The sequence below is a fragment of the Gopherus flavomarginatus genome, chromosome 9 (genome assembly GCF_025201925.1).
Source record: "Gopherus flavomarginatus isolate rGopFla2 chromosome 9, rGopFla2.mat.asm, whole genome shotgun sequence".
NCBI classification, from domain to species: Eukaryota; Metazoa; Chordata; order Testudines; family Testudinidae; genus Gopherus; species Gopherus flavomarginatus.
In genome coordinates, this window is record NC_066625.1 from 18,253,698 (window position 1) to 18,267,774 (window position 14,077).

Below are 14,077 nucleotides of genomic sequence, written 5' to 3' on the forward strand. Positions count from 1 at the left end.
TTTTCTCATTAATTATCAATAATTTGGTCTGCAATTCTTATCGCAAACTTACTTCCTTTCAAAACTTTTATTGCAAGAATTATGGTAATGGTTGGTAATTTTTAATCATTTGTGAATTATGTATAATCTTTGAAGACATGAAGAAGCTGCTTCCTAACATGCTAAGTCCTGATCCAAGAGAATTTCAGAAAGCAATTGAAGTACAGTTGTTGAGAAGTTCAGTATGTCTGGCAACAGCTATAAACCACACAGAACAGGAACAAAAGTGGCAGTTGATAACTGAGTAAGTTTAAAAAACCTTTGAGTGAATACAATGACCTTGTATAACTTGTGTGTGTGAGAAGTTGTAACCCGTTAAATACCACTTTCTAGTAACTGTAGTCTTCCTTGTATTTAAGTATCAAGCTTTTGTTTGGCCGCCTTTCTGAGAGTACATGAAGTTGTGTTTCGTGGATTAGGAGTATAAACTGCTACGAGAAAGAATAAGGAGGGATTTTAATTTTAGAGATCTAATGCGTTGTTCACCTGGCCTGTTGTCAGTAAACAATGCTTTGTAACAGACAATCTGTGGACCCTACTGTGCATGATAAATTATAGGTTATGCAAGACTTGATCCTTTCTTCCATGTGAAGAGGCTGAATTTTGCTGCCTGTTGATGATTTTTGTTAATATTAATATATATTAATTAAAAAGACAAGGACAATTAGTAGCTAATGGAATGGACTGTTCTAGTTTCTAACACTAAATCTTTATTTCAGAAATATTGTAAAATACCTGAAGCAGACGTCACGAATAGCCGTTGGACCTTTAAGACTTTCCACGCTGACTGTGTGTCAGTCATTGCCAGTGTTGAGCACTCTGCAGTTATATTGTTCATCTGCGTTGGAAAATACAGTATCAAGCAGGCTTTCATCAGAGGTATTTTTTGTGTGTAAATTTTTAAAATAATATTAATAAGGTCATTTGTTAATACATGCATCAGGTAACATCTTTCTACTGAACTGTTATTGCACGACCACTGTTGCACAGATGGGCTCATTCTTATTCAAACTAACTTGAGAACATGTTGAATTTCCTAACATAGTTGCACTTGAAAATAATTTTTTTTGTTCTATTGGTAAAATTGTGACTATTTAACACCACTTCAATCTGCACCTTTGTAATCCCACAGTAAAAAGGGCTTCACTGCAGGACTCTTCAGACCTTACTTTAGACACTTCCCTCATGCAGTAACATTCCTTCTCAAACAGTCCAACTAATGCAAAGTAACACCGAAAATATTTCTATATAAACTTAAATTAGTAAACTACAGCTTACTTCACTTTAGGTAAATATTCTTTAGGTATTGAAAACTACAGGCTCTACATTATTCCATGACAAACATGACATTTTTTATGCCTTCCGCAGGATTGTCTTATTCCTCTTTTTAGTGATGCTTTACGGTCGTGCAAACAGCATGATGTAAGACCATGGATGCATGCCCTAAGATATACTGCGTACCAGAATCAATTGCTGGAAAAACTTAAAGGTATCTAAATTTTACTTTTAGCGTTCTGAAGTGTCTATACAGAATTAGTAACTTAGATCTTTGTTTTGGTAGAAGCACCTGCATTTTCATAGTTCAAATAATTTGCTCAGAAATATGAAATAAACATCTTTTATTTAGCAAATGCTTATGTATGTTATAAAATATTTAGAAAACATTGCTATAATGCAATTCATTCATCCTCAAATTTTTAAACCCGTCCATTGTATTCTTAGACATATCTTGTACTGTCATTAGTATGTTTTCAAAAACAAGCTCCTTTACAGTAATTCAAGTATGCAGTATGCTTGCGGTGTGCAAAGAAGCTGGGTACGGGTAAAATCTCCTACTTTTCTTCTTCTTTTGGTTATCCATGAGTCTCAAATTTTAAACATCAAACTGAAATTAAAGCTAGCTACATGAGACGAGAGCATAATATGGAAGAGTGATTAATGTTTTTAAAACTGGCTCCAAACAGGTTTTTTTACTTTTATATTATCTAACAGACTCTTAAAATGGAAAAAAGTGAACAAATTGCAAAAATATTGCTTTGCTTACGTAATTAGTTTTGTGGCCTCTGACATCCGCCATCTGTAAAATTGCATGCATATTAGAAGAGTGAGAGCCCACAGCCTTCTGCTCCAAAGCTATCTCATATATCACTTGACCTAATAGACTCTTCACTAGTTGTCAGTGATATTTTTTTTTTGTTTTTGCTGTGAATCACCCATCTAGTACTCTGGATTTTATCTGTCCTCTGATTTAAAAACGTATCAGTAAAATTACACAATAATGAATTTGGACCTTTGTCGAGAATCTAAAAACCCTCAAGTCATTCTTCTATCTTCAGAAAAGAAAACTCCCACTTAATGATCATTTAAAGGGGAAAAAAAAAAAAAAAGGGTTCCTGGGAGAATAATGAAGGTTTAGCATGATCTGAAGCTCTGTACAAATGTGGATTCTGGCAAACCAATTAGAAATATTTGAGCAGCTCTCATCTCTTTGAAGAGAAAGCAAGTAGTATACAGACTAACTCAGCATACCAGTTTTTTACAATACTTATTTAGGAAGTTTTCACAGGTTTACAACATAGTGCCAAATCCAAAAGAGGTCCATTTCTTTTTGTTAGAATTTGATACAGAGAAAACTTTTGATAGAATAGAGTGGCACTTTCTGTCTATCTGGTCCTATCGTATTGACATTGACCCCCAATTCCTTAAATGGATAACTGCATTTTATACTGGCAGCTGTCCCTTTTAGAGTTAAAACTCCCCTGTTTGAATTACACGGGGGAGCTAGGCAAGGATATCCATTGTTTCCTTTACTTTTTACATTTCCATACAGAGGATAAAGAATAACAAATTTATCACAGTAAGAACGACAGCACCTCGGAAAATAGCTTTATGTGCTAATGATATAATAGTATCTAATATGAACATTTCCTTAAAATTAGTATCTAAAGAAATCCATGATGTCAGGAAACATGAGGCTTGAAATAAATTATAGCGGTTTTTATGTGCAATTGTAAATCTGTAATGCTAGCTATTAATATTGTTGCCCAGGAAATCTTCCTTGCTTCAAAATCTTTCTATAATCATTCCAGATAAAACTCTAGCAGTCATACAGCGAATGTTAGAATTTATATGGACTAAGAAAAGACCAAGAGTGAGTGCAGTTTTTTTCCTCTGTTGGTAATTGCATTCTGTATGTGGCTAGTATGGTGAGGAATCATCTACTGTGTGTTCCAAATGCAATTATTGCTTTAAAACAAGGTTTTGTTAACAAAAATTTGCTTTCTTTTTCAGAACAAACTGTCTCTGTTAGAAGTCATCTAATGGAACTGGGTCTAACAGCAGCAAAATTTGCTAGAAAACGGGGGAATGTGGCCCTGGCCACACGATTGCTTGCTCAATGCAGTGAAGTTCAGCTGGGAAAAACCACTACTGCTCAAGATTTAGTTCAGCACTTCAAAAAATTGTCAGCACCAGGTCAAATAGATGAAAAATGGAGTCCTGAACTTGATATTGAGAAAACAAAATTGTTATACACAGCTGGTTAGTGTTTGATAACCTCACACAGTTGCTATGGCTTATGGTGGTACTTGCCAGGTTGTTTTTTCCAAGAAATCATAATGGTTCAGTAAAGCTAGAAATTGCTTTTATCCCAGTAACTAATGTCTCAGTTTGAGTATTTTAAAATGGCTTTTCTCTTCAGTTGTTTAGATTTGAAGGAGGAGAAACTCCCTTTATTACAAATTGCTGAGAGTATATAATTGTTTCTATATTATAAGTTTAACTTTCACAAATATTTGGTCCTATAGTATATACTCTTATTATACCCCAGTAACATCAGCAGATAGAAAAAGGCATTCTCTCATTTCTGTTCATAATTTGTTAAAGATGCATCTGAAATTTGCAGAAGTTGAGATTACAGGGAAATGCTTTGAATAAAACTAACATCTCTAGTAAAAATGTACTGTGTGTCTTGATATATAGGTCAGTCAACACATGCTATGGAAATGCTGAGTTCTTGTGCCATATCCTTCTGCAAATCTGCCAAAGCCGAATATGCAGTAGCTAAGTCTATTCTTACACTGGCTAAATGGATTCAAGCTGAATGGAAAGAGATTTCAGGACAACTAAAGCAAGTATACAGAGCACGACAGCAACAGAATCTCACTGGCCTTTCTACATTGTCTAAAAACATATATACTTTGATTGACCTGCCAGCTGTTAATACAATAGAAGAAGAATATCCTAGGATTGAAAGTGAATCTACAGGTAAAATTTCCTTCTTCTAGTTTATGCTTTGCCGGACTATATGGTTACTATATGGTTCCAAGAAGGGGTGGAGCCAGTTGCACTGGTAAAGTTTAATGTGGTACAACTGCTTTGCTATTTAAAAAAAAAAGGGTTTTCAGACTTAAGATTTTACATAAAATTCATATTTCGGTGTTTTGTAGAATTTAAATACTAATGGGAAATACAGGAACTTGGAATGAATTCTCTACAGGCAGCAATATGCTTATGCTTTTGTGATAACTTTAAACTCTCACTTAAGATCTAGCACCCACACTGTGAATATAAAAGATCTATATTTGAATGTCTTTAATAAATTTTAAAAACAATTATAAGATTTTTTTTTTTCCTCGAGGGGTAACTGATCTTCTTTCTAAACAACTTTTATTTCTCTTACAACTGTGATATGTTTTGCAGTTAGTAAAGTTAGTTGTTTTTAGGAGACTTCTCCAAGTGTCACAATTAAATTTTTCTTTGTTTGAATCTGGGCTTCCTATCTAATTTAGGCCTCTGTTCAGCACATGCTCTCTACCTGACTTGAATCTATATTCTCTTCTCTTTACCCTTCCTGTATCTCCACTCTCTTTAAAGTGATATATAGAAGTCTCAGTCTCTGAAGCACAGTATACTGGTATTTTGGAGATCAGTATTCTCATAAATGTGACTCAGATGTGTTGTTTTTGTGTGTAAACCTTTGTTGCTCTATTTCCATCACGACAGTAAATATTGGCGTTGGAGAACCTGACTTCATTTTGGGGCAGCTGTATCATCTGTCTTCAGTACAGGCACCTGAAGTAGCCAAGTCATGGGCAGCACTAGCTAGTTGGGCTTACAGATGGGGCCGAAAAGTAGTTGATAATGCCAGGTAAATCTATATTATCTTTATTAAAAGAAAAATGTTAATTTCACATTTGTTGAGTATATCTTAGCTCTCAATAAGTGTAATTCACCCCTGTGTGGTGCAGAGAGCCAAAACAAGATGGATGTGCCACTTGTGTTCTGTTTTGATTGCTGGCCCTCCGAGTAGGGGTGAATTCACCTTAAGATGAAGCCTTAAATATACAGTATTAAAAAAGGTAAGTACATCTCTACCTCGATATAACGCCGTCCTTGGGAGCCAAAAAGTCTTACCGAGTTATAGGTGAAGCCGCATGGTATCGAACTTGCTTTGATCCGGCGGAGCGCGGAGCCCCACCCCCCTGCAGCCGCTGCTTTACTGTGTTATATCCGAGGTCGTGTTATTTCAGGGTAGAGGTGTAGCTCTTTAAATATTTACATTAATTGTGGTTTTGGGGTTGATGACTTATTAAATATTACAGTCAGGGAGGTGTCCGTCTTCTGCCAAAAGAGAAATCTGAGGTTCAAAGCTTGCTTCCTGACAACATTTCAGAGGAAGACAGAGAGAAAATCTATGGCATTCTTGGACAGGCAGTATGTCGTCCAGCTGGAATTCAGGTAAGTGGAAACTTGCATTCTTGAAAAATATTCCAGTTCATTCAGCTTGCCACTTTAGCTTTCCTCCCTGATTGTGTAGCAGACTACAATATTTATATAATGCCTTACATCAAACTTCTTCCAAAATAGCATACTGCATAAAAAATGCAGAAATTCCCAAAGGAATAAGGTATGTTAGTGATTACATGTGTATGGCATTATGTCTGCTCTGGGAGATTATAGCTATATTATGGAATGAGGCAACTGAAAACTGTGTGTGTACATATTTCAAATTCCTGGCTACCCTTTCCAGGATCAGCAATTTAATATACGTTGTGGAAAAGTTTTGTGGTCTTGTTCAAAACTATTCTCATTCTTTCCTCTTAATATTCTTGCATAATCTGAGTTTAGGATGAAGACATGACCCTACAGATCACAGAAAATGAAGACAATGAAGAAGATGACATGGTGGATGTTATATGGCGTCAATTGTTGACTAGTTGCCCCTGGCTTTCAGATCTTGATGAAAATGCAACAGAGGGGTTAATTAAAGTGTGGAGGAAAGTAGTAGACAGAATCTTCAGTCTCTATAAACTGTCCTGCAGTGCATATTTTACCTTCCTTAAACTCAATGCTGGTCAGGTATGCATTACTGTCTGCTGTGGTGATGAAAGCTAGTTCCTAAACATTTTTAAAGCTCAAGACTCATGACAAAAATAGTACGGTCAGTTAAGAGTGCTATTTCTTTGTATAATATGTAGGTTCCTCTTGATGAAGATGATCCCAGACTACTTTTAAGAAACACTTCTGAACAAAGCACTGATGACGTTATTGTGATGGCAACCTTGAGATTGTTGAGATTACTTGTGAAACATGCTGGAGAACTTAGACAATATCTAGAGCAGGGACTAGAAACAACCCCTACTGCTCCATGGAGAGGTAAGGTCGTTTTAACTGAATTATTAAACTGAATTTTGACAAACTTTTTTGCTAAATATAAATAAACAGAAAACTTCTTATGAAACTTGCCTTTACAAACCTTTGTCTTTCAACCCTTATAAACCCTAAATTTATAACATTTTTATATACAATAGTTTGTCCCTCACCTAATAAGCAGATTTGTTGTGTACTCTTCATCTAACAAAACTTAACTTCTAAAAAGTTTTTGGTATTTCCCAAGACTTTTGCAAAGACTAACCTGCATTCAAATTTAAAAGACTATTTTAAGTTTCTTGTAAGAAGGTGAATGACCCCTTCCCAGCTGGGCCAGAGGGATGCACTGAATAACCCTGAATTACAGTGATAACTGCTGGACAGTGGCAGCCCTTACAGGAATGGGTGAATTCCTACCACTTCTTTCAAGTGCTAGGATTAGTCAGCAAGATGCAGTGACCTGACCATAAAAGAGTGATGCTGAGTGGAAATGGGTCTCTTCTTATTCCACCTTCTACACTGTCACAAAACACGTTTGTTTTTGGAGCTTCTAGTGATGCAATCCCTAAAAACTATATGACACTAACAGGCCCAATGTGCAGAACTCAATTCCTAGTGCTCTATTGTAAGATTTATGTACTAAATATAATTGACTCTGCTCTTGAATAGTGGTGGTGGTAGTGAAATAATCTAGTACCCGTACAGTTAAGAGATAGAGATCTTACTGTGGTTTAAAGAAGAGGAGAATGTGACTTTTCAGTTTCTTGGTACAAAAATTACACACCACTGAAAATATCTTTCTGTGGCTTCAGTGTACAAAAATCAATGTAGCCCCTTTTTCTGTTCCTTTTTGTAAAGGTATTATTCCTCAGCTCTTCTCCCGCCTGAACCACCCTGAAGTATATGTTCGTCAAAGTATTTGTAATTTACTGTGTCGAGTAGCTCAAGATTCTCCTCATCTTATATTGTATCCTGCAATAGTGGGTACCATTTCACTTAGCAGTGAATCCCAGTCTTCAGGTATGGAAGGATTCTTTTTGTTGTTGTTGGGGTTATTACTTAATGCCAATAAGTAATTGTAGTTGGTAAATGCAAAATGAAATAATGTTCAGAAGGTCCATTTTAAACAATTTGCTGAGAATTACAGCAAATTTATGTATGTGTGCTGCTGGCTAGACTGCAGTATGTTTGAACTTTTTAGTGTTTATGCAGTCAAATGCCATTACAGTAAAATTGTTCTGATTAGTCTCATCACTTTGGTAATATCCTTTGATATAACACTGCTTAAGGCGTGAAGTATTATAGACTACACCTGTGAACTGTCTAAAATTCTAGTACCTTATATGGAGACCCTTTTGGCACAGCATAATTTTTTCATTATGATTTCATATATTATAGCTAAGCCTTTTATACTCCCATATGTTTGTGTAGTACCTAGCTTAATGGGCCCCAGATTCAAAATTTTGTCTTGGGATGCTACTGCAATATGTATATTACTCAATGCACTTTTTCTAATGTAGGGAACAAGTTGCCCTCTGCAATCCCTACTTTGCTAGGTAACATTCAAGGTGAAGAACTATTAGGTGGTGAATGTGAAGGAGGAAGTCCCCCAGCTTCTCAAGAAAGTAATAAGGATGAACCAAAAAATGGATTAAATGAAGACCAAGCAATGATGCAGGACTGCTACAGCAAAATTGTAGAAAAACTGTCTACTGCAAATCCAACCATGGTGTTGCAGGTACAGTAAATTGTTTTTTTGTAATTTATTCAGGCTGACTTGTAACCAGACATACAGTTTGTGAAATTATGTATGCTTCTTTGAGTGCTTGTACGTGTCCATTCCAATGTAGGTGTGTGCACGCCCTGAGCACAGTTGCCAGAATTTTTTCCCTTAGTGGTATCTGTCAGGTCGGCTCCAGCGTCCCCTGGTGCCGCATGCTCATAGACTCATAGACTCTAGGACTGGAAGGGACCTCGAGAGGTCATCGAGTCCAGTCCCCTGCCCTCATGGCAGGACCAAATACTGTCTAGACCATCCCTGATAGACATTTATCTAACCTACTCTTAAATATCTCCAGAGATGGAGATTCCACAACTTCCCTAGGTAATCTATTCCAGTGTTTAACTACCCTGACAGTTAGGAACTTTTTCCTAATGTCCAACCTAAATCTCCCTTGCTGCAGTTTAAGCCCATTGCTTCTTGTTCTATCATTGGAGGCTAAGATGAACAAGTTTTCTCCCTCCTCCTGATGACACCCTACATAATGCTGGTATGAAGCCCTGCTGAGCCCACATCCCTTTAGTTCTTTCTTACCACCCATGACAGATGCTGGAACTTCCCTGTTTGCTCAGGCAATGTCTTCCAGTGGTTGTTGGTTCTTGTGGTTTAGCTAGTGTGGTGGTGGTGGTGGTGGTGGTGGTACTTTAAGTAGTTTGTGTGTGTTTGATGCCTCTGTACTTAGTTGGAAAGGCTTGTCCGCTCCCCAGTGCCAGGGTATGCCTCTATCACCGGACTTTAAGCCTTGCTCTTCCTGTGGCAGTCAACTAATTGCATCTTCACTTGACCCACTAAATCGCCACCACCGCATTAACTGCATCAACGGGCAGGGCGGAGTGGCATTCCTGCCTATGCCAGGAGAAAATCTGACTGTGGGAGTTCTGCATTACACATTCAATCTACCTAAGCATCTTACCTGCCAGGTACACAGAACCAATTCACAGATCACCTCAGTAAGTCCTTCTCCACTCACCACGAGTGGTCCCTTCGTCCAGACATGGCAAGGGACATCCCCCAGAGGTGGAGGACTACCTTTCTAGACCTGTTCTCTACTTGTGACAACAGGAAATGCCATCAGTTTTGCTCCCTGAGGGGCCACAGCCTTGGGTCTCTTATTGGTGCCTTCCTGTTGGTATGGACAACCTACCTGTATTAACTCTCCCTCCCCCTCCTTCCATTAATTCACAAGGTTCTGTCAAAGATCAAGCAGGACTGATCGCAGGTCATCCTTATAGCCCTCGCATGGCTCAGATAGCACTGTTTCACCATCCTCTTAAGCCTTTCGGTGGAGCCCCCTGTCCGGCTCCACTGCACCTGGACTTGATCACCCAGGACCACGGTCAGCTGCTCCACCTGAACCTCAGTGCTCTTCATCTGATGGCCTGGAATCTTCATGGCTGAATCCTGAAGAGCAAGCTTGCTCAGAGCAGGTTCATAGATTACTACTAGGCAGCAGAAAATCTTCCGCCCTGGCAGCTTACCTGGCAAAATGAAAACGATTCTCCATCTGGTCTTCCCAATGCAGGGTTCCACCTATACAATCCTCATTGCAACTTATTTTGGAGTCCTTCTGTCTTGAAATAAGAAATGGCCACTTCATCTTCTATCTTAAAGTTGACAATGAATTGGTCTTTTCACACAAAATGGTAATCTGTTTTCTCAAAGGCCTGGAGGGGAAACTGATATCTCCTTGGGACCTAAACCTTGTCCTGCCAAAGGTGACAGGCCCGCCCTTCAAGCCGCTAGCAACATGCTCGCTGTTGCACCTCTCCTGAAAAGTGGCTCTCACTTCAGCCAGAAGAGTTTCAGAGATCTGAGGCCTCACATTGGAACCCCCATATATGATGATCTTCAGAGAGAAAATACAGCTGTGCCTGCATCCAAAGTTCCTCTCAAAATTGGTTTCACAATTCCATTGTAGCCCAGCAGTTTTTCTAACAGTATTGTACCCTAAGCTGTATGCAGATGGGGAAGAACAGCATCTGCACTTCTTGGATGTTAGATGGCCCTGGCATTGTATAGTCAAAGGACCAAACTGTTCACAGATCAACTGTTCACGGAGATAGCTGAGAGAATGAAGGGGATCCCCATCTCTGCCTAGAGGATTTTGTCTTGGATTACTTCATGTATCCAGGCATGTTACGACTTTGCAGGAGTCCCTCCTCCGCTTAACCTGACTGCTCTCTCCACAGATCTCAGGCCTCTTCAGTTGCTTTCCTAGCTCAAGTCCCTCATTAAGATATCTGCAGGGCAGCAACCTCATCCTCGGTGCACACATTCTCAGCGCACTGTGCCGTTACCCAACAAGCCAGAGACTATGCCAGCTGCGGCCGCGCAGCATTGCAGTCAGTGTGTCCTTGAGCTCTGAGCCCACCTCCTGTGCAACTGCTTGTGAGTCGCATGCATTGGAATGGACATGTGCAAGCACTCGAACAAATGTTTGCAAACTTTTCTATAACTCTTGTTCTTCTAGATGTGTTGCACATATCCATTCCAAGACCTGCCTGCCGTTCCCTCTCTTGAAGCAATCGGTAAGAAGAACCTGAAAGGGGGCGGGGGCAGTGGGGACCTTTATACTGGTGCTATGAGCATGTAGCACCAAGGGGTGCTGGAGCAGATCCGATGGAAAAAATTCCAGCAGATGTGCTCTGGGCACTCACACCTACATTGGAAAGGACATGTGCAATATATTTCAAAGAACAACAGTTATAGAAAGGTTAATAACTGTTTCTTTTGGGTGGAGGGTTGTTAAAGTTTTCAGTGTAACTTTGATCGTACTGTAAGGATGTCATTCTTTAAAGACATTCAAGCTGCTATTAAATAGAAATAAAATTCTTGAACTTTAAAAATAAGGACATTTTAAATTATTTTATACAGGTTCAGATGCTAGTAGCAGAGCTGCGCCGAGTTACAGTTCTGTGGGATGAACTTTGGTTGGGAGTGCTGTTGCAGCAGCACATGTATGTCCTCAGACGGATTCAGCAACTGGAAGATGAAGTCAAGAGGGTTCAAAACAACAACACTCTACGGAAGTAGGTTTTCATGAATAACTCCTAAGTAAAAATTGGTGAGAAAAGACAGGTTGTCATTGCGCGCTAGAATTATTAAATTGACCAGTCATGCTTTTCCTCCTAAATCGGAGGTCAGGGTGCCACAGCTCGTACTTTGCACTCCATTTGCACCACACAAAAAGTGCAAGGGGAGCAAAATACTCCAACACATTCTTTGCTGTGGATTCCCCCAGTAAGGAGCAGTCACCTGTGGGCGTAGAGCTAAGATATTCATATCCTGCTCCTTCTTCCCTTCTCACAGCCCCAGTACAGGCTCATGTCAGCTGTGTAGAGGTTTGTCAGGGGTAGAGATGGGAGTGGCTGGTGTACACTATCCTTCAGCTATTCACCTCTGGAGGGACAGCTAACAGCTCGTGTTAGGCTTGTACAGGAAGCTTTAATCGATTATCAGTTTTCAGTTTCTTTTTTCCATTCCTGAGTTTTCCTGGATGGCTGTGTGGAGGAGGGGCATTATGCCTTTTGAAGCACTTGTCTAGCCTCAGGCAGAATCAGATGAGCTTCAATACTGCGCTCCCTGTAATTTACTGCAGTCTAGCATGGAAGCAGACAATAAAGAAGCCAAAACTATTACTGCTTCCTCACATGCAGTGCTGTATGCAGCCAGGAAGGGAGCAGCAGCTGCTCAGAGCCCTCCATGCGCACACCAGAGCTGCTCCTGTGACTGGAGAGAAAGAAGTGACAGGTTGTGCCTTTATTCCCCATAGTGATGGGGCTGATTCAAAGGCTTCCATTTAAAAAAATAGAAGCCAAAGCTCAGGGGACCATATTTTCAATATGTAACCAAATACTAATTTTCATCTTAACATAGTCACCCTCAAAGGCCACAAGTTTAAAGAACTGAGAACCAAAGATTAAAAGTAGTCAAGAGAGAAATGTCCAGTTTGTTGTCTCTTATTAATGTATGAGATCACCTTCATCATATATCTGTTTGATTCTAAGTTCGGCACTGGTAGGCAAGATTGAAGATGACAAAATATACTTAAATTTAACTATTAACACTTCTGTAATTCGTCTTTTCAATTCCAAGACATTTTATTTGGTATAATTTTGTACCCAACACTAGTGTATCCATTTCTGAAATGTTAGACATAAGTATTTCTGGTACTACTGATCTGTCTTCTATCCTGAAACATCAACCATTGACAAGTTCCCAATGTGTATTGCCTCCTCTTCCAGAAAAAGTTTGTTTTGCAGTGTTTTTTTTTTATGAAGACAGGAGCTTAAAACAACAATGGTGGTTGTTCTTTGACAATTATTTCTACATTTATAATATAATATAGAAATACTGTTAAGTGTTTCGGGCATACATAAGTTGCCTTTTTTTTTTTTTTTTTTCCTTCCTGGTATTAACGTCTGCTTGGCTCACTTCTGGGTTTTTAAATATTGCTTGTTGGTGTTAAAATACATATTTTCTTCTATTTTATATTTATCCTGAAAGATTGGTATCTTAATTTCAGTCTTTCTATTTAACTGGGTAACCATCAGTGTGATATATCCTATAATAAATATGCCTTTTGTTTTAAAATACTTCATTTTTAAAGCTGATATAGAATTATTTTTTCTCTCCTTCCTACATAGAGAGGAAAAGATAGCAATCATGCGTGAAAAGCATACAGCTCTAATGAAGCCCATTGTATTTGCTTTGGAACATGTGCAAAGCATCACTGCAGCTCCTGCAGAAACTCCTCATGAAAAATGGTTTCAGGACAACTATGGAGATGCAATTGAAAATGCTTTGGAAAAACTTAAGAACCCATCTAATCCTGCTAAACCTGGAAGCAGTTGGATCCCGTTTAAAGAGGTACTGTATCTTCAACGTGCTAATAAAGAAAATTATATATACAGTCTGATAACTTCTTCTGCTACATATGATTAAACTCATTTCGTACTTGTTAGTGGAATGACTAATGTACCAGTCAAAGTTTCTTCCTCTGTTTCATGAGTTTGAATGTCACATTATTTTAGGGCTAGATCATAGCTGGTTGAATCTGGGAAGATTAATAAGAACAGATTTTTGTGTCTTCATTGCAAGGCAAATATTTTTGTCTCAAGAGGGGAAGCTAACATTGGGAACTTGTTTAAAATCATAGTAGGGCCAAATTAGGGCAGTGGTTCTCAAATTATAGTTTGCAGAATGACATGCTTAGGAACCAGGTGTGTTAGGACAAAGGAAATATCCTCTCATGGATTAAGTAGAGTGCAGACTGAAGCAATGTGAGAGCTACCACTGCTTCAATAAGCATCTGTCCTTCCCGTGTCATCTGACTATAGGTTGGCTTCATCCCTTGAAATTTGAGTAATGTTCCATATGCATTTTTTTTATGCCCTCTCCAGGCCTTATAGGAGCTCTGCGATCAAATCCTGGTATTTTGCCTCTGCCACAAATACAGCTTATATCTTTACCCTCTCCATTACTAACTTTCCAGCCATTGTTAGTACTTTCCTTTTTTTAATCTCTTACCTTCTAGTCTGTGGGATCCTGGAAAATGATAGGAGCAAGCAGCTATTTCTTTCCTGTTTTTTTTTCCCAAGCTATCTC

The 14,077-nt window shown here is 38.7% G+C and overlaps 1 protein-coding gene across 4 annotated transcripts in view; it reads left to right on the forward strand.

Moving 5' to 3' along the window:
- The window catches only part of SMG1 (SMG1 nonsense mediated mRNA decay associated PI3K related kinase), a 115,500-nt gene that overhangs the window by 75,930 nt on the left and 25,493 nt on the right, over positions 1-14,077 (forward strand). For all 4 annotated transcript variants that reach the window (XM_050967672.1, XM_050967673.1, XM_050967674.1 and 1 more), the window contains 13 exons: positions 136-283; positions 759-918; positions 1,408-1,528; positions 3,331-3,579; positions 4,021-4,305; positions 5,044-5,188; positions 5,643-5,778; positions 6,169-6,399; positions 6,519-6,696; positions 7,549-7,710; positions 8,211-8,428; positions 11,345-11,499; positions 13,117-13,339. In XM_050967672.1, coding sequence (XP_050823629.1) covers positions 136-283; positions 759-918; positions 1,408-1,528; positions 3,331-3,579; positions 4,021-4,305; positions 5,044-5,188; positions 5,643-5,778; positions 6,169-6,399; positions 6,519-6,696; positions 7,549-7,710; positions 8,211-8,428; positions 11,345-11,499; positions 13,117-13,339 — 2,411 coding nt within the window. The remainder of the gene's footprint in view (positions 1-135; positions 284-758; positions 919-1,407; positions 1,529-3,330; positions 3,580-4,020; positions 4,306-5,043; positions 5,189-5,642; positions 5,779-6,168; positions 6,400-6,518; positions 6,697-7,548; positions 7,711-8,210; positions 8,429-11,344; positions 11,500-13,116; positions 13,340-14,077) is intronic.